Source organism: Pteronotus mesoamericanus, unplaced genomic scaffold (assembly GCF_021234165.1).
Source record: "Pteronotus mesoamericanus isolate MK-2021 breed Mesoamerican mustached bat unplaced genomic scaffold, CSHL_Meso_final contig_42, whole genome shotgun sequence".
Classification (NCBI taxonomy): Eukaryota; Metazoa; Chordata; class Mammalia; order Chiroptera; family Mormoopidae; genus Pteronotus; species Pteronotus mesoamericanus.
In genome coordinates, this window is record NW_026555157.1 from 2,985,581 (window position 1) to 3,012,679 (window position 27,099).

The 27,099-nt window shown below is 38.6% G+C and overlaps 1 protein-coding gene across 10 annotated transcripts in view; it reads right to left on the bottom strand.

The window, feature by feature from the left end:
- Positions 1 to 27,099, bottom strand: part of PHLDB2 (pleckstrin homology like domain family B member 2) — a 105,911-nt gene that overhangs the window by 74,280 nt on the left and 4,532 nt on the right. For all 10 annotated transcript variants that reach the window (XM_054577321.1, XM_054577320.1, XM_054577322.1 and 7 more), the window contains exon 2: positions 13,114 to 14,447. In XM_054577321.1, the coding sequence (XP_054433296.1) occupies positions 13,114 to 14,433 (1,320 nt within the window). In that variant the 5' untranslated portion in view covers positions 14,434 to 14,447. The remainder of the gene's footprint in view (positions 1 to 13,113; positions 14,448 to 27,099) is intronic.

Below are 27,099 nucleotides of genomic sequence, written 5' to 3' on the forward strand. Positions count from 1 at the left end.
TAAGGAAAATATTCCAGGTATTTTTCCTCTTAAATCGACAATGTTTCCTCTTAAATCTACAAGGTGCCTGAGCCTCTTCTGTTAAAAAAAAACATGATGCTATTGTCCCCTAGAATTAAAGAAACGGGACAGGCTCTTCTGGTCAAGATGGTGGCACAGGCAGACATGGCTCATCACCTCGCACAATCACATCAAAAGTACAACTAAAATATAAAAGAACCATCACTCACAACCATCATAAATCGAGTTGAATGGAAGTCTGAGAACTACAAAATTAATGAACCAAATCCATCCAGACTGACAGGAGCGGTGGAGATGGGGAATGAGCTGGTATCACATCCACATGTGGTGGATAAAAACTCAGGAGGGATATCTGGAGAGCGAGGAGTCCCAGGCCCCCAGCCCAGGATTCCAGTGCCAGGAATATACGTCCCCACAACTTCTAGATGCAAAAGCCAGTAGGGACTGAGTTGGTGGAAGAAATCTAGAGTCCCAAGCAGTTCCTCTTAAAGAGCCAACACAAAAACATATTCAGACTCACTCCTTCTGAGCTCTAGCACCAGGGGAGCAGCTTGAAAGGCACCAGTGTCATACAGGGGGAAACTGAAGTGTCTGGCATCAAGGCAAGTAGACCATTGTCCCTTTTCTGAACCCTCCCCCCAGAAAACCACAGAGCCAGCAGGCAGGTGCCATATCTGAGACTCCATCAACTTCACTAACACTGTTTGCCCCACCCTGGAGATCCCCAGTGACTCTGTTATACCCAACTTACAGGCCCACTCGAGCTGCTTCCCATTTAAATGGCTGTCCTTGGATCATGCTTCACAAACTTCCTAAATTCTCTCAAGCAGCAACAGCCAGCCTCAGTGAGCCCCCAGCACCATACTTCTTGCTAAGTGTCCCCAGGTCCAGCATAACTAGCAGCCGTCTCTGATTGCTTTATAGCTCAGAAAGGGTGGCCCCAAGCAAAACTTAGTTGGGGGCTGACCTTGGCCTGAACCACCCTGGAAACCTCAGAGCCTGTACACGCAGTGGACAGCTATAGACCATGTTGGAGCACCACGACCATGTCCCTGCACAGCTAATCCTCCATAGAGGGCAGAGGTTGGTCATCACTGGTCACAGTCATTCCTTGCAGCTGACTGGCCTGGGTAAATTCCTCTCACTGATCTGCCAACAGCAGTGAAGCCTCAACTATAAGAGAGAGTATACTCAGTCCACATGAAGGGCACACCTCAAGTACCCAGCTTGGGTGATGGGGAGGCTGTGTCACTGGACCCTACAGGAAACCTACTACATTAGGCAACACTACCAAGACAGGGAGTTACAGCAGCTCTAATATATAGAAACAAACACAGGGAAGCTGCCAAAATAAGGAGACAAAGAAACATGGCTCAAATGAAAAAACAGATCAAAACTCTAGAAAAAGAACTAAACAAAACAGAAATAAGCAATCTGTCAGAGGCAGAATTCAAAACACTGCTTATGGGGATGCTCAAGCAATTTAGTGAGACCTCAACAGCATAAAACAGATCTTTAGAAACAAAGGATACACTAATTGAAATAAAGAACAATTTACAGGGAAACAACAGTAGAGTGGATAAAGCTGAGAATCAAATAATGATTTGGAACACAAGGAAGCAAAAAACAACCAATCCGAACAAGAAGAAAAAAGAATCCAAAAAATCAAGGATAGTGTAAACCACCTATGGGGCAACTTCAAATGTTCCAACATTTGCATCATAGAGGTGCCAGAAGGAAAAGAGAAAGAGTAAGAAATTGTAAATCTATTAAAAAAAAATGAAAGAAAACTTTCCTAATTTGGTGAAGAAAATAGACATGCAAGTCCAGGAAGCACAGAGAATACCAAACAAGATGGATAGAAAGAGGCCCACTCCAAGACACATCATAATTAAAATGCCAAAGGTTAAAGATAAAGACAGAATCTTAAAAGCAGCAAGAGACAAGCAGTTACTTACCTACAGGGGAGCTCCCATAAGACTCTCCGCTGATTTCTCAAAAGAACCTTTGCAGACCAGAAGGGATTGGCAAGAAATATTCAAAATCATGAAGAGCAGGGACCTATAATCAAGATTGCTCTACCCAGCAAAGATATCATTTAGAATCAAAGGGCAGATAAAGAGTTTCCCAGACAAGACAAAACTAAAAGAGTTCATCATCACCAAACCATTATTATATGAAATGTTAAAGACTTACTGTATTTTGCCATGTATAATGAGCACTTTTTTTGCCCAAATTTTGGGGGGAAACATGAGAATGTGCATTGTACACGGCTATAATGATTACATACCATGGGCACAATGATCCTGTGTATAATGTACACAAAACATAGGTGTGCATTATACACAGCAAAATATGGTATTTCAGAAAAAGAAGATCAAAACTATGAATAAAATGGCAATAAATACTTATCTATCAACAATTGAATCTAAAAACAAACTTAGGAAACAAGGAGAACTGAGACAGAATCATTGACATGGAGAGTGTTTTGATGGTTGCCAGATGGGAAGGGGGTGTGGGGAAATGGGTGAAAATGTGGGGGGATTTAGTATAAATAGGCAGTTACAGAATAGCCATGGGGATGTAAAGTACAGTACAGGAAATGGAGTAGCCAAGGAACCTAGATGCATGACCCATGGACATGAACATTGGTGGGGGGACTGCCTGGAGGCGTGGGGGTTGATGGGTGGAGGGGGATAAAGGGGAGGAAACTGGGACAACTCTAATAGCATAATCAATAAAATATAATAAAAATAAATAAATAGAGAAATGGAGAAAAGTCCAATAGTACTATCATTTGTTTAGATTTTTACCTTGGCTTAAGTTTCAAAGAATCTTTTTGTTTCTCCTGAACAACCAGTCTTTAAAACACAATCCATTTATATAATTTTAGGATATTATTTAATATTTTACTTTGTTCAAAAAAAACAATGTATGAGAGGTACCAAGACTTTAAGTTAAATCTTCAACATTTAAAAAAAAATCTATCCTAAAAATATTACTCTTTTTATGCATAAAGAAGTTGGTAATATAAAAAAATAGGAAAGTGTTTAAAAAAAAAGGTGTGTGATGCAACTATTTATGAGATTATCACATGGGTAATAATATTATGTGTTAAAATTTAAAAAGCATGCTATAGAGTTTTATGTGCAGAAACTCAGAATAAGCAATAATATGTCTTTCAATATTTGAGATGTTAGGAAAGTAACTACGTTTTCCTTTCTCCCAGGAAAACTTTGTGATATGATAGAAAAGACAGACTTTCAAAATTCCAGCTCTTGTCATTCTATAATCAAAATGATAAATAATAAATGTCTGAGAATCTTGTTCCTTTTTTTCTACTTAGCATTTTTTTTCCAAAGTTGTCTTTTCTTGAAATCTAAATTACAATCCCAGGTCTGGGATACGGTTTTAGCAATTTTGAGTGAGAAACATCAATTTTTCCAAACCAAAATTCTTCAACAGACCATTCCCTGAAAGAAAGGTTTGCCCTGAAGAGACTTAAACTTCACCAGAGCAAAATTCTTGGATGTTTTGAACTTTAAAATACTAATTTCACTGACCTCTGCTTCTGGGAAGAAGCACTAAGTACAACTAAGAATGTGGACATTTTAAAATATATAAGATAAACATAAAAGGCTCTGAGGCATGGAGAAAAGGCAGTAACTAGGCAGTTTCCTAGTTCAACTAGGAACTAGGACCCAAGGCAAAATACAGAACCAAGTTTCCTGGGATTTCCTCTGCAGCATACATCCCAGATTTGGAGCCAAAGAGAGGCAACAACATGCAACACTCTGCCTCAATCTGCAGAGAATTATGCAGAGTGAATAAAGCCAAACCCAAAATGTTACATAGCATAACATTATATTTACGTATTAGTTTTGAAATGAAGAACAGATGAGCAGTTGCCAGGGGTTAAGGAGGAGATGAGGGTAAGAGGAAAGTGGGTGTGGCTACAAAAGGGCAACAGGATAAACCCCTGTGGTGTTAGAACTGTTCTGTATCTTGACTGTATTATTTCAATATCCTGGTTGAGAAACTGCACTCCAATTTTCACTACGTTACCACTGTAGGAAACTGAGTATAGGGTACACAGGATCTCCGCACTATTTCTTGTAATTGCAGGTGAATCTAGTTTCCTCAAATTAAAAAGATTAACTCTTTTTAAGTTCCTTCAAATAGGTCTTAACCTACAATTGGAGATGGCTGAATCAAAATTCTTCCATTGATAAAGTAATGAATGTATTTGTATTATTGTATAATACTTGTTTTGGACTTAAAAAAAAGAAAAGCTCATGTTTTAAAAACATCCTTCATAGCAAATATTCCTATAAACTTTTCTAGAACTGGGGAAGAAAAATTCTCACTGTCAGAATTAGCCAGCACAGTCATAAACTTATTGTTTGATGAGAAAATTTTAAAAGGTAGATCATAAATGGCTTTTAATTTGGATAAACTAAGTAACTTGACAATAAATTAGGATCACTTTTCCTATAAAGTATCAATAGTTCTCCCTCATCACTCCACTCCTTTGTACCTGTTGGTATAGATATACTATATTTTGAATTTTCATCTAGTTTGTACATTTTTCTATGAACTTTATTAATGGCTTTTATTTCTTATTTAATGATAAGTCTTCATGACTATAGATTTATCATCTCTAAAAAAGAATGATACTTTTTCCATAACCAATATGGGGGCATACAGGGCTTCCTTTTAGTCTAAATTACCTTTTATATTTCAGTACTTAGCCCGAGAATGCTACCCTATGCTAAGAGAGATTCACAGTATAAGTCCCTCAATTCTGAGCAGGAATTTTTAAATGTGTGGCACCATCAAGAGGCAGCAGCTCGTACTGCCACTGTAACAAGAACCTAGGGTTTGCCTTCAAATATAGAAGAACTTGCTTTTAATAATAACTGTCATAGACTAATGGAATACTGAATTACACTAAGACTTGCTCTGTGTTTCCCCAATGTGGAGTTTAACTAGATTATTGCTAACACTACTTTTTCCTTTTTCATCTCCCCTCTTAGCCCTATTTGAAGAAGAAAAAGTATGTGATAACTTTTTATTCTAGGTTAACTGGGGACAGTTGGCAATCCTAATTTGCTAATGATTGTTTCAATATTTACTGAACATCTACATATATGCCAGCAATTTGCTATTTAAAAGATAGAGAAAGCCTTTCTTCTCTTATGGCTCAGGTGATCTGACAACAGAAAACAGTCTTTTTTATATTACCCACTAGTTACAGATTTACTCATATTTTATTAGAAGTGAAAGAAGTTGGCTTAGAGAATGGAGAATTTATTTAGGCAGTAAATAGCGTCAGCAATCTAATCCTGTGCTGTCCAATATAGTATAACTAATTTCACTTGTTTTCTCATTTTTCTTAACATAAGAAAATTTTAAATTATATGGTTTACATTTATGGCTCATATTGTATTTCTGAACTAGAATCTAAAAACCCTCCAAACAAGGCATAAAAGTGAAACCATCCAAATAAGGCATAAAAGAGAAAGCAGGCAGAGAATGGCAAAGAATTGGCTGTCTGCTTGAAACACCAGAGCTAAGTAAAGCAAGGCTCCACAGAAGAGTCAGGCTATGCTAAATCTAAGACTAAATCAATTAATGTAATAATAGACATTCTCACTCAGAATGTAGGAAGACATTCATAATTTCTTAATGACCCTTTAAAAGGTCGTTGCCACCAAGTTTATTTGGGTAGAAAAACTAACCTCTCACCCCATTTGCAGTGTAACTGGCTCACTTCTCACTAGTGCAACCATTTTTTAAAAATTAAAACTACAGTCAGGATGTAGCAAGAGGAAGGGCCACATCAGGAAGGAGATGCCTTTTGAGTCATATCAGAGGACAAGATAGTTTTGAATACTTAAGCTTGCCTTCACATTCCAAACATAGGCTTCTTAAAAAAAAATAATACTATGGCTAGGCAACAATAGTCATTCTCTTAACATTATCCATTCTGGACCTAACCAAGAAATGATGTCAAATTTACAAAACAAAACGATCTGAATGCCCCAATTTCTCTTTTGGGGTCAGGAGCCGCTGAAGTGGACACAGCAAGGAGGAGGTAGAGAAGCAACACACAAGCTACAGGTAGCGCAACTTTCACCTGGCGATCCTCACTCTTCTTGAGTTTGTAAGCAATTTTTCCTAATTATAAAATCTGTTTACTCTCTGGTCTTTAAACTAGTATCTGTGCCTTATCACCTTAAGATTAGAGAACATATATAGTTACGTTATAGAATTCTGTAACTCCTTAAATATGCTCTATTATACTTTTAGTAAATTTTAGAAACATTAGAGGTCTACGCTCTACTCAACAGTACACAAGCCTTGACTTTTGTACGACCCTAGAAAGCACCAAGTCTTACAAAGAGTGATATAAAATTTTAAAAATAAAGAAAAATAACTCATTTTTACCTTTTCATTTTTACTTGAAAATTGGGAGCAAATTTCTCCATTTCTGGGAGTAAAAAGAATGCATCTATGCTGAGATATTTGCATTCTTTTGTACAGAGCCTCGCTGTTACCTGGAACTAAAGTGCATAAACTTAAGTTTGAAATTGGGAAATAGGAGTACACAGCCTACAGCACAGAATAAGGAAAGCCACAATGAATGTCATGAATGGGTGTCAAAAACATTCATTTACTCTTCTCACAGACATGTATGCATTGTTTCCCATCACTCTAGTCAGCTGGCTAGGGGGGTGGATGGACAGCGGTGATCAAGACAGACACGATCCCAGCCTCTAGCAACCTAGAATTCTTTAGTTATAAACTGCTTCCACCGGAGCTGTGCCAAATACCTTCCTAACAGTGGAGAATCTTTGACCCAGACATTTCACCTATTCAAACAACAACTACCAAGGAAATATTAATATATGCCTTGAAAGAAAGCTAACTTTTATCTTCAATATGGTAAAGCATGTAAAAAGTTAGAAAACTCTGTTCCATGAGGCCTGATGAGAATTGGCATCACATTACACGTTTGAGCAATGAATACCAAGGTTGGTCCCACATAGTTCTAAATGACAACCATGTTGTTTATCAGGGCACAGCAGAGGACTGTCATCAACCGGAAAGCAAATATTGGATTGCTACAAAGCAATTTGTGGGAGTACACTGGCTCTCCACAAAAGCACACAGATGCTTTTGGTAATGGAACCAAATGAATACTCTTAACAACAGTAGGGTTTGCTTCAAGAGTATTTTCCCCTTGTCCTTTTAAAATGGTTTTAACTGCCACAGGCCATAAGAACAAGATGGCCATCGCTACCCCTGAATTACCGGGAGGGTATCAAATGAGGTATCAGTTATCAAATGAGATGAATAAAATATCCTGGCTACTTTATAAGGATTTCTCTAGCCTCTGGAACATCTGTTCGTCAAAGGGTCGGCATGTGAGCTCCCTAAAGATGTTTCACCCATTACCTCTCCATGGAAAACAGCTCAGAACTAGGAAGTTTAAACGACTGCTGACCAGCCCTAATGACGTCATGAGGTCTATGAACTGGAGTGCACACACTTCAGGCACATAGGACCCTCTCAAGGCCTCACTTACATCGAGTAACTGTTAGTTTGGAATATTTTTAAACAAAGCTTGATATCTGATTTCTAAAATCATAAAAAAGGAAAGAAAAGGCTGGCATAATGCCAAAACCAAGGTTTGGCAGCTGAGAGCAAGAAAGAAAAATATTTTAAAAAATATACAGCTCAAATCGCACAGCAGTTGGAAGCTATTTAATATAGACTCCAAGAAAATTATTATGCCTCATTAATAGGTCCTTGGAGGTTCATAAGTAGGGTTCAGTCTTTAAGACTCAATATAATTACCTTGAGTTTTCAAATAAAGATGGAACAAGTAAAAAAAAATGAAACACTGCTATAATTAAAGCTAAGCTAAAAAATAGCACAGAAATTATGCGAACCAGCTTTATGCCTGCTTGGTTTCCTCATTAATGAATTCAATAAATCTTTGGCATCTCTTCATTCTGTACTTGTGTAAGAGCTGCGTTTATTTTTTGAAAATCATGCTTTGACAATTTGGAGGTCCCAGTGAAATGTCCAAGTGGACTGCATCGCACATGAAGTGTATCTCATGGGCTGGACGCCCAGGCAGAGCTTTTCTTGGCTCCTGGAGCAAATCCCAAATGGCAGTAGAACTTCACCTTCACTGACTCGATATTCTCTGAAGGTTTTGTTTTCCTACTCTGTGCTTTTGTTTTTGTTTCTGATTCTCAGCCAAGTTTGATCGGGGTTTTGGTTTGCAAGCAGCCAATTGTTATTATCCCCCTTGGTGGCAGCAGTGGCTGGGAATCGGGTGTTATGGTCTGACCACTTGGTGATCTGCCCAGTAGAACTGGAATCTAGTCTTGCTCAGGTGAAAGTTGACTGGACATTTGTGAGTTGCTGGTTTTGTTTGTTGTTTTTCTTACTTGTGAGTTCAAATCAGGACAATATCTTGTGCCCAGCAGACAAGCCACCGGTCTGCAGAGATCTGGAAGAGTGAGATTTTGTGTTCCAGTGCTTACTTTTCATCCGCAGCTGAAGCAGTAGATCTTACAAGTTCTGTACCTGCCTGCATCTCTGCACCTGAGGGGAGCAGGGATCACTGTGTATGGGTGAAATATTTTCCTGTATCCTTAGGATAATAAAAAATTAAAATAAAGGACCTCTGCTTCTGATTAATTTATAGAGACTAATAGCATTTAAATAAATCTAACATTTCCCAAATTCTAGAAAATAAAATGATCCTAATAATTTTAATGTGTTCCTCTTAGAGAAAGACTTTTCTCATCAAAACTGCTGACTTCATAAGCATTTTTCCCATAGAAAATAAGTTTACATGATTAAAGTGAATGCTTATACAAGTCAGACTGATTTGATAATCTTATTTTTAAAACAGCTCCATATCTTTGTCTTATTTTATCAATGTATAGTATAATACAAGTGTAATTTCATTTTTAAATAGGTTGGATTTGGCTTATCATAAAGGGATTAGTTTATCTGAATGTCTTAAATGTCCTTTATTAGTTTACTGAAGAGATAAACTAAGATTACTTCCATATGATGGTTAAGATTACGAAAAATATAAAATCTGTACTCAACTAAATAAAGTTATAATGGTAATCAACCTTTTTATATCAATAGTAATTATGTTCTGTGATGTATCAGCTTAAACATAATTTCTAGTATCTTTTAGTACCTTTGTCTTAAAGTGTCTGGGTGTTCCAGTGTGAGAAAGATAACTGTGAAGAATAAAAATTGAAAATTTAAAAAGTGTAAAAAGTCTACAGAAATGGAGCTTTATTTGACTTGCTTTATAATACCTGCAAAGAGTCACATCTGTAAAGATGTAATAAAACATTAAAATTTTGGCAAAGTTTATAAAACTTTGATAGGTTTATTTATGAAGCAATTGTGTTTTAAAATGCAATGCTCAACAAACGCCCTAGTCAGGTAAAACTAAAATGCAGTTATCTCTATTGAAATGACACACTGATATTGGAGAAATCAGCCTATGCTTACAAAAGGCAATAAAAGTTTATTTGTCTATGTAATCAGCCCAGGAAGCAGAGTTTCAGTGTCTCACAAGAGAAACCTTGTGTGCCTTCTGCTGACTGGAATATATCCTTGCATATTTAAAATGATAAAAAAGTTTTTAATTCCCAAATGATTTAAGATTTCTTGTTTTTTATAAAATAACCTATTGTCACTTAATTATTAGGTTATCAAACTGCAAAACGCTCATTGTTCACTGCCATAGACAACACAGTATCTGATTTTTGCCTTGGCAAAGATAAATTTAAGAAAAAAATGTCTAAATTTAGAAAAAACATTTAAAAATTTAGAAAAAAGATTTTTCCAAGATACCTATATATTTGAATTATCTTTAAATTTTCCCAGAGGACGTTTGGACGGTCACAAAGATTTATTCCTTAATCTTACCCCCCACAAAAAGCTAGAAATAATTAGGTTACCTATGTCCCTTATTTACAAATAGATCAACACTATAAAGAATTGCATATGGAGATTGGTCAAATCAAATAAGCAGCTCAGCCTTTCCACACTAATTTTGAAAGGTAAAATATTATAATATATGCGCTGGCTGGACGGTTCAGTTGGTTGGAGCACTGTCTAGTACACCAAAAGGTTGCAGGTTTGATCCCCGGCAGGGTGCATACAGGAGGCAACTGATCAATGTTTCTCTCTCATGTTGATGTTTTCTTTCTCTTTCTCTCTTTCTCACTCTCCGCTCCCCTCTCTCTAAAATCAATAAGCATATCCTTGGGTGAGGATTTAGAAATATAATACAAATAAGCTCAGAGATCGCATACTTATAGAAAGATCTTGGATATACGCCAAAGTCCTCATTCTCTGATAAGTTTTTACCCTCAGGGGAAACACTGGTTAAGAAGGACCAACGTCTTATGCTCTGATAGAAGGTTTTAACTCTCCTTCTTGCTGCCACTGTTAAATTTGCCATAGATTAACCATGTCTACTCACTCTCAACCTCACCAATAGTCTGCTTTTCTCTCATACTTCCCTAAAGACTCTGCTTAAGTGATAGACTAAAATGTGCCTTTAACATAAAGAGACAGTCTCAGAGCCTTATGGATAAAACTTTACTAGGTACTATTCACTTTTGATAGTTCAAAGAATAGACTTATGAGTAGAGGCTTCTGAGCTGACATTATGTAGACAAGTAAAGTATGAGACAGTCTCAGTACTAGACAGCTAAATCAGATTTTCAGGACTTCTCCTAGTCCAGAAATAGATGATATCATGTAACTAAATTCATGACCCAAGATGCAGAGGAATAAGAATTAATTACATAGAACCAATGGAACTGACATAGGAAATCTAATTTCTAAATGTAAATATGTGTTTTGGAAAATTATGGGTATTCATTTCAATGTTCTCTTTTCTGATGGGAAAACACTTTAGCATTCATCTTGATCTATCTCTAACCTTCAATTTAGTTGACTACGATTTTGCAAACTAAATGAAACATTCTTTTAATGGTAGCGGGTTCTTCTTGTTCCCTCAGAATTCAGGGAGAAATACTTTTTCTAAAACACTTTATTTTTTAATGGCACTAACACTTGCAGAGGCTCAAGAAGAATCTGTCCTTGGTTTTACTGGGATGTAATCAGACAAATATACCATACAACAGAGGCCAAACCTAGAGTGTCATACTTAAAAATAGCCTCATTCCATCAGATATGACAAGCTCATTATTAAGGAAAATAACTGGAACCAGTACCCACAAAGCTCTTCCAAGAAGTGGCATTAGGACCTATAGGTGGCTAACAAAGCACCAATTTTACAGGCAGTAGAGAAGGTCACTTCCTGAATTGCCAGGAACCTTAGCAGATGTGGGGACACTAGAGAAGAGAAATTCACCAACACTTAGAACTACTAAAGATGAAATGCAGTGGCGATGAGTTTTGAGATTGGTTTCACATCCTTAGAATAAAAGAGTAAACAGGAGTATTTGAGGAGATTTTTGGAGTGATGGAAACCACTGAAATCCTCTCCTAGATTCTATAATAAATGATTAGATAGAAGTTAATTCTCTGGCTTCATAAATAATAGTTGTCCAGCACAGTATAGAGCTAGGTTTGCTCTCCATATACAATATGGCTTTCAAATGTTAATTAAAACTTCCTTCTGGTTGAGCCAAAAGGACTCACAGACATGGACAACAGTGTGGTGACTGCTTGGGGGAGGGAGTATAAGGGGACTAAATGGTAATGGAAAAAAAAAATACAATAAAGACTACATTAATAAAAAAACTTCTTCTGGACTTATGCCAATGAATCAAGCCCAAATATAATGCCTTTTGTGACCATGAAAAAATCTCTGGAGATTATGATAACGAAGGAAACTGTCATATTTGAGCATCATCTGACAGACCCACCCAAAGAATCTCTCTCTAAGGATATACACATATTTGTTCTCATTCACTGCCACATAGTAAGATATTTGGAAACTCTGTAAGAATAGACATTAACTTATCAAATCTATGAGTAATGCAAATGGTTCTTTTGCTAAAATGTCAAGCAAATTTTGTCCTGAACAGACAGTTTCTGTATGTTATAATTAATCCAAAGATTATAACGGTATTACCCTATACAGCATTAGCTAGTCTGGTATATGATTCAGAAATCTTATTCCAGCATATTTTCTTTTAGTAACTAAAAATATTTTTGATACTTCTATAATTTGGAAACCAGTTAACCATCCTGCTGCTTCCCTCATTAAAGAGATACATAACTCATCATTAATGAATCAAAATAATCTGTGACAGCTATTCATCCTATAAGCAAAAACAAAACAAGCCAAAAAACTCTTATGCTTTAAAAAGTGTAGAAAAATGTAGTAGTTTGTCCTCATTCATTATGCAACTACCAAGCAATGTTTCTTCCTTTACCATTATTTTCAATATTTTCCACAAAAAGCATGAATCTATTTTAAATAAAGAAAGATGAGTCAAAAAAATTTTGAGAAAGAGTAGTTGGGAGTCACTGTATGTACTAAGAGACATGGATGAAGGGAGTATGAGGCATGTATGCAGGTGTACAGGGCAGAAAAAAGGTTGAACACCACTTAAGCAACCTTTCACTTTTCCAGGCAACATACTATACAGAATCCTGCCTAAATCTCAATATGTTGTAGTTTCACTGATTATTTCTATCATACCATGTATATGCAAATTTGACAAAATACACGATGGTATTTCCTCACAGTCTTAAAGAAAAAGTTTTTAAGACCTAAGAAATTCAGTAAAATTCACAACTACCTTGTTAGGTTTCTCAAGAATTTGTACCTGTGAGAACTCTGAAGAGCAACTTAACGTAACATTAGGCATATGTGGGCCTACCAAATACCCACAGGTGACTAAAAACAGTGATCTGGGAAGAGGAGGGAGAGCAGTAGAAACTCTAGGAAGGGACAGCAGTGGCTGGTGCCCAAGGAAATTCTACATGCCCACATAAATCCTTGGAGTTTGTCTCCAAGCTGCTCAATGAAACAGTGAGGTCATGTCAGATGATTACCAATCGCTCCATCTCCTGCTCCCTGAGTCTCTCCTCCCTTTGCCGTCGATGATAATCCATCAGGTCATCGCGTCCTGAAATGGAACTAATGCTGCTTTTCCGTTCCCGAAGGATGGGCTGGGGAGTTCCTGAGGCCTGCCTGAGGCTCTCCAAATCTGCGTCATCCAACTCGACAGATCCACAAGAGAAGTTCCTCCTGGCTGTAAACACTCTGTCTGGCTCTACGGGCGGAAATGAATGACCCGAGCTGGTCCCCGAGTAGGAAGCCTTATCGAGGTCATCAGAGGTACCAGAGGAGGTGGAGGCCAGAAGCATCTTCCGAGCCATGCGAGGACTGCCAGGGACGCTGAGTGTGGAACTCACGTAAGGATTGCCCTCAGACACAGAGGTTTTATAGGGTAAAGCCCCTGAGCTCAAAGAAGAAAAGTTCAGGTAATTGTCATTGTCTATTATGCTATGAGGTAGATCCTTTTCTCCCAATTTTGTTCGTTTGGAATTGCCCAGAGAATTTCTAGGAGGCAAACTGAGAGGCTTCAGCTGGTTCTCTGTGGCCCTGTGCAACCTGGGGAGCGATCGGCTATAGGCTCCCATGTGACTCAGGCTGCTGCCCGAGTACTTCCTAGTTCTTAAACTGATGTTTTCAGATGCTGGCTCCCTGTGTTTGGTCGACTTGGGCGGAAGCACCAGGTTGTCCTGGATGCTCATTTTTCTGGCTTGCTTTGGACTTGAAGGCATGCTCGCTGCCCCTGATCTGCTGATGGGGGAGGGGCCGATGTCACTCAGGGAGCTTCCGTTCCACATGGCCAGGAGGGAGCCAGACGCCTTTCGGCTTTCCAGCCCTCCCAGAAAGTACACGTTGTCATGGGATTTATTCCTTGAGCTATGTTTGGAATAGGGAGGCTTCTCTGAGAGCCTCAAGGACCTTTCACTGTCCCGGCCAGAATAATGATCAAAGTCCGCTTTCCCACGTGGATAGCCACTGAGGGAGGGTGAAGCGCTGCGTAAAGGAGTGGGAGGCTTCATGGCAATATTTTTGTCAGTTCCATCATAAGAGAATGGCTTGCTCCCCTGGATTTTGGCCAAGGAGGGGCTACTTCTGACACTGGTTCCCAAAGGGGAAGGGCTTCTCTTGGCAGGCACAGGCTGTGAGAGGGTTAAGTAGGAACCAGAGTAGTCTCCGTTGGCTTTAAATCTCACGCTGGAAGAATATTTCTTTGGGCTCAGGCTTTCCATGTTTTGGGAATCGTTCTCGAGGGAATTTGAAGCAAAGCTTGCCTCTAAACTACCATTCTGTTGTTGCATGTGGCTATGCTCTGCCATAATGTCACTGGAATCTGTAAAGGGGAAAAAAAAAGTTTTACTTAAAGGAGATTTTAAAAGACCAAGCACTTGTCAGCCCACATCTGAACAAACAGCCTTGAAGCCAGACCTAATGTAATTAACAAACACAATCACTGTTTTAATAATGAACCTACCTAAAGTCTGCTGCAATATGAAGGAAAATGAAGACCACTGATGTGGGATATTTTTGTTCAAAAGAAAAAATAATTCAAGAGAACATCAGTGATGTTTGCAAGGAACAAATCCTTAAACACAGGTGAAGGATTAGGCTGGCCATAAAAAAAGAGCATTTCCCTTTAGTGTTCTAGTCCTGGGCAGACCACCTGCTTCCTGAGCACCTAGCAAACACCCAAAGGGAAGGATGATGCAATGGGCCTTCCTTTAGATGTCTCTGCTAGAATCATTAACTGCTCAAAAGTAAAGTCCTGAGGAAACAAAATTCACATTCTGGCAGAGAAAGAACAGTTAATTCCAGGCACTGATCAAAAACATCAAGGTTAGAAGACTGTTCTTTAAGAAAGGTTGTAACAAACCTTCTCAACTAAAAGATATTACAGCTCCTGCAACCATCAGAAAAAGGCAGCTAATAGAGGAAATTGAGGAAAGAGTATTCCCCAAATTACCACCGTATCAGGGGCAGAGTGGATGGAGTTTTTAAAACCTGAAACTGACATACCCTTCAAGCCCCTGGGTACCCCATACGCACCATGCTCATCCTTGATCTCAAACCCCCTCCTCTCAGAGACACCTTTCTCCATTTTTTGCACCTATTTGGGCACACTCATTCCTCAAGACTCAGATTAGGACTCTATCTCCCACGATTATAATTTCTTTTAAAATGTGTGCACCCATACAAAAATATTTGGACTCTCTCTTGAACAACATTAACTTAAGAAACTAAAGTTTTAGTCTATGAAACTATGTTTTAGATACAAATTATCATGGCAAATGAGAAGGCTTGTACAGCTAACTGAGAAAATTATTTCATTTAGATCATTGCCAAAGAGAAAGCCCAGACATTCTTGTTGAACTCATGCACAGCTAAGGTGGTCCCCAAACTCCTCAGGCACCTCAGACACTCGTTAGCACATCTCTGGTCTCTACCTAAACAGTGTTGCTTATGGTTAGTACTCAATTTAATAATGTGCTTGTTTCTGTAACTAGGCCACAAGATTAAGGAAGAGGGTCATGTCTCATACTTCTCTCTTACCTCCACCATCTCCAGACTTCCACTGTCCCATTGCTGAGATGCTCAATGAGCACAAGATTTTAATTTCAGTCATAGCCTTCCCCACTCCCCCCAGCCACAGATCAAGGAACTTCATCTTGCCTGCTCAGCCTCACAGACCTCACAGGCAAACTCAGGGCAGCCTAATAAGGAACTGCTTTTTATCCACAGAGTGTGGCTAAGAAACAGCCTGGTTGCTTAAATCCTGGCAATGGAATTAGTATCCATCACCTCATAAAGCTGCAGCTTCCCCCAACAAACTCTGTCTTGGGTTCCTTATCTTCCAACCCAAAGCCCTGCCCTGATGGATAAAAGCATAATTATCTTTTGAAGTGTCCTCAAAAGTAAAAACAGGAATTCTCCCTTAGGACTGCCTCCCAGCTGGAACCCGGTCCTGCTATCGGGCTCTTGCCAGGTCTTTCGTTCCTCAGGAACAGTGCCATCTCTGCCCCCAAGACAAACGCCCCTCTCAGCAACTGTCCGCTGCTGCCATTCAGACCCCGGAGAGCAGCAGCAGCCTGGTCTGAGACTTATCCCACCACGCCCCCTTGGAGGACTGAAACCAAGAGGACCTTGGGCTGGGTCCCATCTATTCCCAACTAACTTCATCTCCAATTGGTTTGTGACCCCAGCAAACTTTGGCCAATTCCCTCAAGTTAACATATTTTTGAATGGAAGAAACAAGAAAATAGGTGCATAGTGAAGATATTACAACATTATTTACTATGAGGGGGTTAAGGAACTCCCTCCTTCACTAACTCTTCTATACTCTATCACTTTGCTATCGTGTCCTTCCTCATTTTATTCATCAATAAATCCTACCAACACTGTCCTTAAAATATATTCTTATCTGATCGTTTCTTACCATTTCCACTGCTACCTCCCTATTACCAGGCAATATCTTCTATTGCCTTGTCTATGTGCCTCTTCTCCAACAAGAATAACCCTGCACTGGAATCATGCCAAAAAGTTAGCAGTGGTTTTATCTAGGTGGTGATTTTTATTTCACCTTTCTTATAGTAGTTTGTATTTTCCACATTTTAAACACTGCATTTGGGTTACTTTAACAATTAGGAAAAAAATTTCAAGTGTAAAATAGTAAGACACAATCTATAGCAATGCTTTATTTTCAAGATAATTAGACTTATTTTACCTAAGCTCCTAACCAATTTTTGAGGCAGGTATTAGCTCTTCCAAAAAAAGTTTATTTTAAAGAACTTTTGATTAGACTAACTTAATATGCAAATATTTGAAGACCGCAACAAATCTTCTGAACTCTTCTAAGTGGCTCAGGCAAAAATGTTAATTATGACAATTTACCATTTTATATTTTATGCATCTGAAAACCCACAAAATCAAATATAACCTCCTTCCTAATATGAACAATATAAACAGTGGTTATTTTTAAAAGTCTCCAGATGTTTGCTGAACATAGCCTAGACAAGAATATTAGTATCTTCATTTAAAAATATGTAGTTACTAGGATAATCTATGATTTCAAGTGGTTTTGCTTATTGTATAGAAAAAAATTTTAATCTCAACAGGTAGTTTTAGGTACTTCATTCAGTAGGTATTAAGTGCCTACCACATATCAGACATTGGCTTAGCGGGCATTCATGTTGCTCACTTAAATTGCTGCTCTCCTCCTTCCAGAAACACAGCGGTACTGCTTTTCCTCACTCCCATGACATTAGATGTGGCTATGTCCCGAGCTTTGAACAATCAAATATGAAAGTGACAAGTCCATTCCAAGCTGAACTGTCAAGAGCTGGAGCATGAGTCACCATTTCCATGCTCCCACAGGCATCCAAGTCTGTGGAGGTTTCCTGAGTCCACATCCTTCAACAAGGACACCATGGAACAGGGTCCCCGCCAACCCTAGATTGCCTTAAGCCACAGAGATTTGGGAGCTGTGACTAGGAAGCTGTTAATCCTCATTAAGTGCCTACATAAACCAGGCTTTGAGCTAGGCACTAGAAAGGACGTGGTCAAAGAATCCCTGTCCTGCCTTTATGTCTCTTGCAGTCCAAAGGGGAAGACACTCATATGAACAAATGCTCTAACAGTGTGATCCATACCTCAGTATAAGACTGAACTGACAGACTGCTGAAGGGGCGAGAAGGGAGGCCAGCCCTGTGAGAGTGGCTGTCTGAGGAAGTTGTGGTGGAAAGAAATGACAATGAACTTAAGTCCTGTTGAAAGAAGGAATCAGATGGCTATTTATCCAATGGTAGCATAAAGCCACACCCACACCTGAAATGTTGTGATTTTAAGAATATAAACTAAATCCCAAGCCCATTTCAGGCTGAACTACTGGTACATCCAGCAAACATCCCATCTCTGATGGAATAAAAATTGTGTAGGAAAAAACAAGTTATTTTCCACATCATGCTCCTTAAAAATCAAGAGGTAATTCTCTTGAGATAAACAGTATTTAATAATCATGTATTTCCCTCTCGGAGTTAACCCTTTCCCACCTCTACTACTGTGTAAGATATGCTGTCTAGGGTTCAAGGCGAGTGCCTGCTCTAAGAGTGATTTAAATTGGACAGCATCCGCCCACCATTTAGGATATTTTAGACAAGTATACAAATGGAAATCCATTAAGTAAGGTGGCAGAATAAACAGAAATAAAACTGAAACCAGTGAGTGAGGAAGACTTTGGTTTTAAGGTAATGTATAAAAACTGAGAAACAGAACTAAGATAGAAAAGGTATTCCCACAATGTGCAGACACAGCAGTCCAGAAAGCAAGGCAGGTCAGATGTTACTAAATAGAAGTCAAAGCTAAGCAAAAGCCCAAACTTTTCATGTTAAATATTTACTCTTAACAGTACAGAGTTGAAGGGTTTAACGCTTTCATGTCAAAATGGATACTTAAAAGTTTAATTTTTGTCTCAGAAATACAAGATATTGATGTCATTTTAGGTAAAGTGTATTAATATATTTCAACCTGTTTGCACTTGCAAATGCTAGTTCATCAACCCAAATGAAATACTGCCATCTCTGTTTCCTTTTTATTTGGTCCAATGAACTGCAGAGTATCTCACTACCCTGTAGGGTGGCAACACTTGGTTCCCCCTCCACCTCACTTACAGTCTCATAAGAAATAAATATTAATTACTAAAGCAGTTTTGCTGGCCCGTCAAAATATAATATCAAAATATTCAAAATAATATTGGCTGGAAGAAGATCTGTTCTACAGTCTCTAGGGAGAGACTAGTGGGACATTTGTAAATAATAAACACCATCTGAGAACCAGCCATGCAACATTTCTCCACCACACATATTTGTAGAAGAAAGTTACAGAGGATTCAGATGGAGGGACATTCCAGAAAATATTTAAAGGGATATTCATGTTTGACACCCCTGATTTTTAATTCAACCTTATTGGGTCTGTTAAAGATATGTAAAAAGTTGTACATTTAAAGATTTATCATTGAGTACAAATATAGCATTCATTCATTTTCCTAAAGTTCAGTTTACCTGCCATGACTGAGTTCATATATATACTTGTCTCAACTTGCCATCTCTTAATTCCACAGATCAACTCAAGTCTAAAGGTGGAAAATCTGCCGCACAGGTAGCATTTCTGACCCCAGGAGGGACAAGAATGGTGGTTGATACCTCTCACCATGCCCACTTCTGGAATATTCCTTTCGTTGCCTGTGAGATCACGTGAGTGAAGGTCTAGAAATGGGAAAAGTATAGGAGAATGTAGAACAGCGTGGACAGAAAAAGGGGGTTTTATGGAAAGTAACTCCACAGGGTGACCCAATCATAAATTCTTAACTGGGCAGGTCAGGGTGGATAGTCAGGCTCATGCTCTAAGCATGTAATCTCTTTAGTAAAAGGTTTATCTTTGCCTTAAGCAAGCCCTGTCCAATGTTCTATGCATCTAGCTTAACACACTTTTGAAATGCAAACTGCCATTCTAGGAAGCATTTTTTCTTTTTTCAGTCTGTTGAGGTCTTGCTCCCAGGCAAATCCTGTTTAGCTCAAAAAAACTTTTATAAAATTTCTCTACAGGTTTGGACAGTCATATGTGGACGACAATAACCAGTAACCTGCTTGAGTGAGGATGAAGGTGTGGGCAAGGAGAGGGGAGGCAGGAGGGTGGAGAACACAATGGAAGAGATGGGGTTTAACTCCCCAGCAAGGAGGGAGCTCTGCAGACAGAATGCATCAGAGGCTGCCGCTGAGTTTAGGAAAAGAAAGGAGGAGCTGGATGGAGGGCAAGAAGAACACTGCAGGTGTTGCCCAAGTGACAAAAAACAGGCCTCCTCCCTCCTTCCCATGCAAGGGAGGTCTGTGTTAACATGTGTAAGAGAGGAAGCAAGGAGGACTCCAAGGTTTCTACACTCTTGTGTTTATTTTGGGTTCCCTGTATATTTTATGTAAACAAAAAAGTCTCCGGGAAATTATAAAATCACTGCATTATGTCACTGTGGATGCGTAAGTGTCCCTTGGGCTGTAATGGCTGCGTATGCATATCCACAGAACGGGCCTGGAGAAGGCATCTGGTGCCCACGTGAGAGAAAGGTCAGCACCGGGGAGTCTAAACAGCAAAGAAGCTGAAGTGTTGAAATGTTTGGACTTACTTTCCAATCCACAGATTTAACCCCCCAGAGCTCTTGTTATTATTCCATCACCTGAAATGCACATCGCCTCATGGTCAACTAGAAAGTGGCAAGTCAAGAAGAGACCTCAGAAAGATGCCACAGAAAGTCCCAGTACTTTTTTTTCCTAGAGAAGAAACATCTCTTGATAACCTACTCTCAAGGATCATGTTCAAAAGTGTCTTGGTAGATTCTTTCCCCTTTGGCTCAATTCTCGCATTCTTTTTATACCATATAGTTCTCCAGCTCCATTTATACCAAATAACATCACAGTGAAGCTGATCCCACTCAAACTCTAAGTCACCAACAGCGGACTTACTGCACTGTGAGCGCTAGAGCTGTAGTGATGTGGTTTCCAGGCTATGAGAACACATTCAGGAGCAAAGTTTAAAAAAATTAAAACGAGTGTTTGCTGTGTTGTGTTGTGTTATCTTGTGTTGTGCTACAGGACAGAGACTTAGTCTTGCCTACTTAAATACAGTTTTCCAGGTAATTTACACCAAGACAGTTTGGAGAGTCCTGAATCATACAACTTACTTGTTATTTTATGCCACAGTGCACAGACACTTCTTAGATCACCTAATATAGCAAGAATTACTGAAAGGAAGACTGCAAAAGCAAGTGACAGGAAAGAGGAAATCATTTATATTTCTGAGGAAAAGCAGGGATACAGATGAGATGCAAATTCCGGAAAAAGTAATCTCAAAAAAAAATATCAGGAAGCGTTAGGTTAGAATTTTTACTTTATAACACAGTTTGCTTCTCTACCTGTGTCCTACGAAAGAGCCCTGAGAGCCAAGCTGCTGGCTCTCGGAGAATATTTGTCACAGACAGTGATTGCTGCCTGCTGTTCATAGCTCTCCCAGAACACTGGTGGTCCACAGGCTGGTCTCTTTCAGCACTGATGTTTACGCTACGGTGATGTTATAAATAAAGCATGTACTGATGACATGTAATTGAATTCAGACACCAGCTTAGAACAGTCCTTCAGAAGCAGTGCCATTCTTTACATAAATGCTGGCAGGTATTTCCGTGGAGACCAACGGCAACAGACAGGGTCTGAAGGGAAGCTTTCAGAGGACAAAAAGGGAAAAACTGAGAAGTCTATTTCAACCCCAAACTTCAAGCTTAAGCACGGGGAGCAATGAACACAAAACATCCTCCCTCTTTTCCCACTAATCCCAACATGAAAACATGATGAAGAAGGGGGCTAATTAGAAGATTCAGGAACAGCCACTTCCTTCTCTAGAGATATTCTCATTTCAGAAACCCAAAAGCAGCCTCTTTCCCCCATCCTGCATTATCCAAACACTACTGTTGGTTAAACCCCAGGCTTTCCAACTTTCCCTTTGCAAACTTACTTACTTTTCTTTTTCACAAATATTTCCTTTCACCACTAAATCCTCCTCAGCCTCCTCCATCTCTGCAAACAAGCCTTAACCTCTCCACAAAGCCCCATGCCCATTGGCAAACACTTCTTCCCCACAAATATGTCCAGATCCTCTCTGCTTCAAATATCACCTCCCACACAGTTTCTGCAAGCATCCCTAAACCTGCACATTCCCATTGTCCCCATGTCCATCTCTACAGAGCATCCTCAGCTCCCACTCACTCACCCGGGATTCCTAAACTCTGTTCCTCAACACTTCCTCCACACTCAAGACTGTATATCCCAGGGAAAGAAAAAAAAGAAAAGGTGTTAGTGGGCATACCACTCTTATTGTTCTTTTTGCAAGTAAACATAGCAGCAAATGGATTGTACTCCTTTTCCTTTGTACCAATTTCTTTCTCATTTAAAGATCTGCCCATTTGAACAAAATACTTATTATCCACTTAGAGACTCGTAGGTAGGTTGATAATCTCCAAGAAGGATATTTTCATCTCTCACAAAGTTCCTCAAAAAGCAATTCCACAGAAATAAATGTATTTTAATGGCAGGATAATAGTTTTATTCTTGTAAATTGAGCCTATTACAACAGGAGGCTGTAAATCTTACTGTGTGTAGACACGCACACACACGCTCACAGACAGACACAGAGACAGACACATGCTGCCCACATGCCCCTAGGAGTCTAAAGTGCACAAAGGTTTTTTGTGACTGCCAGAGGACAGCTCTTCGGGACCGAGGCAATGTGAGGCATCCTCAGACCTCACCGGGAGCGTCCAGGTGATGATGCACAGCAGGGCAGGGATGGAGTGGGAGGTGAGGACCACTATAATGATGAAATGCCAAGGGACACTGGACTACACAAGCTTCTTAATTTTCTTTTGTTTTTGTCTTTGAACATCTACTTTATAATACATTCTGAAACATGTAAAAGAAGAGGTAAGAGAAACCATTAGGAAAGAACAAAAGTATGAGATGATGCTACAGGGAGGACAGGAGCACATAAGGAAATGGTGAGCGATGAGGAATAAGAAGAACATTTAATGCAGAGGGAAGAAGTGTGGACAAAAAGTAAAAAAAAAAAAAAAAAAAGTTTCCACTTCTTCCTATCACAATAAAAGAATCTAATCCCTACCCCTAACTCCACCATGCTCTTCTTTCATCTCTAGTTGTATTGCACTCTAAGCTTTATAAAAAAAAAGAGCACTCCAAATGGTATTTAAAGGTTCCTAAAAATAATCACAATCAAGAGCAAAATTTCAAATGAGGATTTTTTTTTCAGTTTTATAATTTATTTTTAAAAATGAGTTAAGATTCCTTGAACTGTATACATTTTTATATTTTGTTACCTTTAAAAATTTTTTCTGTTTTTCAATTACAGTTGACATTCAACACTATTTTAAATTAGTTTTGGTGTACAGCACATCAAATGAGGATTTCTACCTCCAGTGATCAGATACTTTTAAATAAGTCTAGATTGTTTTACATTAGGGATTCTTAAGAATCTTAGAGAACTCTTAGTGAAGAGGGTAAAACATTGATTATAAGGATTTTTAAAAGTATGCTAGTCCCTTGAATACAACTTATCTGTATGAACTTTAAATTATTCTTTGCAGGGGTGTCCAACCTATGGCCCATGGGCCACATGCAGCCCAGGATGGCTGTGAATGCAGCCCAACATAAAATTGTAAATTTACTTAAAACATTATGAGATTTTGTGTGTGTGTGTGTGATTATGTGTTACAATGCATTTAATGTGTGGCCCAAAACAACTCTTCTTCCAGTGTCTCCTAGAGATGCCAAAAGGTTGGACACCCCTGCTAGACCATCCAAAAAATTTTGACTGCATGTTTCCTATGATAACTCTCTTCAGCCAGTGAGGAAGGCAAAGGAGGCAAGACAGAAAGCAGAAGCAACCTCATAAAACATTTGGGCCATTCAAATTCCTTTCCCACTTGCAAAATTCCTGACTTTTACCTAAATAGTTAAGATGAGACTTGAAGCTATTGGAGTCACATTTGTGTTTACATGATTATTAAAGCATCTTTGCTAATACTTAAAGAAGAGACACTATTAAATCAGTACATATTTACATATATATTGTAAATTAAATTCAACACAATGATGTGGTAGGAAAGTTCTCAAATTAAAAGCATGTTGACCCTATTACATAAAATACAAGGAACAGAAGAACATATCAAACAACGTCACAAAGATGCTTAAATTTAGACCATGGAAAAGTCTATAGAAAAAAAAAATGTCTCCAACCAGCAAATGGCAAGAAAAATATCAGGAACAAGAGAAAATGGGGACTGTTCAATCTAGATTAGAAGAGATTCTGAAGATATACCAATTGCAATATGTAGACCTTGTTTGGATCCTATTTTGGACAATCCACCTATTTAAAAAAAATGTATGAGACAATCAGAGAATCTAAACACTGACTAGAAAATAGATGATATTGTTAATTATTTTTTTTAGGTGTGATAATTATATAGCTTTTTTTTTTAAATCTTAACCTCTTAGAGTTACATTGTAAATTACTTATAAATGAAATACTATGGTGTCTGGAATTTTCTTTATAACAATCCATGTTTTGGGGGGAAGTAAAGCAAGACAGTTGTTGAAGCTGAATGATGGGTACGTGGGATTTCACTGTATCATTCTTTTCATTTCTCTGAATGTTGAAAGTATTCCATAATAAAATATTTAAAAGTAAAAGATGTATGCATTCTGAAAATCAAAACAAATAAAAAGATATGGAAACTAACTTGAAATTTATAATAGTTCAGTAGACAAAAGATAGGGTCATATCTGTGGCTCCTTGCTGATATTTTTAAGTATGAAACATGAACCCTCATTGAATTAAGCTCCAAAACAACTGATATTTTTTTAAGTACTCAGGAGAAATTTTAAAGGAAATACGTTGTCCTGATTACAAGTACCAGAACATTATATTGAGGACACTTAAAAGAAAAGGATAGGTGGGTAACTAAACTTCACCACTTACGCCCAAAAAAACCATCTCTTCAGGAAGTTAATAGTAAAAGTAATTACAAAAACCACCAAACCTGCCCTATCTTGAAGAATTTCAGCCTCAAAAAGCGTTAAAACATACACACACTTCTTACACATTTGTGTTAAGACAGAGACTGGCATATTTTGAGATTCTTAAATTATGTTAGTGCTTCTCTCAAAGTGGGATAGTTCTGCAGGTAGGAAATTACAGACCCCTATTTTCAGGGTTCTTTATAGAATCCTAAAAAAAATTGTAGTTCAAGATAAACATATCTAAACTGTTCCCACATAAATCTAACATTTCCGCATATTTCTCATTCCTGTTCGTTGGTATAATTCACCCCGGGTTAAGGTGACTCTGACCACACACTGGGAAGACTCCCCCTCTCCTACAGGATCACCCCAGTGCGGCCAAAGCCGGCAGAGTGGCCAGTCCCGGAATAATGACACTGGAGGTCTTCGTATCTGTACCCTGCCCTTCCGATTCACTTCCAAAGCAGAGGGGTACTCCAGGAAAAAGCATCCTTCAAGCTCAGAGTCAATTTCAAGAATTAAAAAAATTGACCCTGGGGTCACATGGGGATAAAAATGCTCTCTTGACTCTGAGGCCACCGCTGCTGGCTTGAATTGGAAGCCGAGTATGGGAGTGAACTCTGATCTTTCCACCATCCTGTCCCCATTTCACACTATTGATCAAATCTTAAGAGTCATCTTTTATTAAAGTAACATTCCCCAAACTCAAACATTCCCTCACCCAATATTTGTAAACTGGAAATAGGGCATGAGTAGGCTCAGAAGAGATGCAACAAACACGATTTGGCTGCATCTTCCACGGTCCTGCTTTTCTCTTTAACTTAGAAATTGACTGAATGGATTTCAAAAATACTATAAACAAAACAAAACAACAAGGATACTATCTCTTCATTACTTAATGGCTGGTTATACAACGTGAGTGTTACAAGACGCTTAATTTTTCCCTTTTCCTGCTACCTACCTTTTTAACCATTTATTTTGCTTAGGAAAAAAAGGGAAAGGGCTTGAACCAGCAGAGATCAATAAACAACTGATTAAATTTAATCAATGCTTTTTTTTTTAATATCTGAGTAAAGACGTAAGAAAATAAATTGTTACATTAGATGTTACTTTTATTGTAGCAGACATTCTAGTACAAAGGACACTGGACAGGCTGCCGGGAATGTGAGTCAGGAGACCCATGCTGGTCCTGGTTCTGCCAAAATGACCAACAGACATTAAAGCTGGAGCTAGTCACTTCACCCGTCTTCACCTTGTTTTAGCAGAAGTTTCCACATATTTAAAAAGGTAAGAGTGAACTAGATGTTCTTCCTGCTCCAACTTTCTAGACTCACAAAGATACTGGTTAAACAACAGGGAGTGCCAGTTATACAATGCAGGAAGTGGAAATGACCACAGAACAGAAACATGTTTTAGTGATAAGGTGGCAGCTACCTAATTGGGAAAAGATTTCACTGGCGCGGTGGCTCATGACATTCCAAGGGCATGGTAAATTGTTTCAGCATATCAGAGTGGGAAAGAGGCCTGGTCAGAGTTATGATAATGCAATACAACATGGGTATTTGATTGAACAGGATGTATAAGAAATACTTTGTCTGGATCCCTGTGGCTTGCAATTTCCTTAATAAATCTTAAGCTGTTTTTGAAACCTACTTCTGCAATGACGTAAGCAGTGTGGCAGCCAGACATCATTTTCTAGTCCCCTCTGAATATCTGCTTGCTCTGAAGCACTATTCAGTCTGAGTGTGGACAGGACAAAAGAATGCAAGAGTTGGCTTTCCTTGGCTTTCACCTGCCCTTGTTAGCAATACAGTGGTCAAGGAACACATCTAGGAAAAAAAATCTTGTAACCTTTAGCTTTTTTGCTATTCCAGATGCTAAAATTCCGTAAGCACACTGCCATCTACAGAAGTCATGCACAATGTGCCAATAAAATATCCTAAGATAATAAACCTTGATTTCTAGTGAATTCTAGATTTAGCAGCAAGCCTTAGAAAAAAGGCTGACCCTGCTTGAGATTAACAACATTACATATTGGCACAAGCAAACTTCTTCTTCCCCTTAATTTGTAAAATAAGGAAAAGCAGTTTATATGATAAATCAACCTAGACACACCAAACAAAACAAATTATCTCTTTTAAAAACGTCTCCATGTAACTTAGCCTGTAACTCTCTAGCTTATTTATCTGTTTCTTTGTATAGCAAGTTTCTCCACCCCCTAGCTTTTCCACTGCTCCTCAATAAAGAGATTTTTATACTTGGGTTTCTCTTATTGACCACCAGCTGCTACTGTTAACAATCTTGACTTTAAAGCAGATACAGCACAAAGCTGCTTAACAACATCTAATGAACATCCCTAAA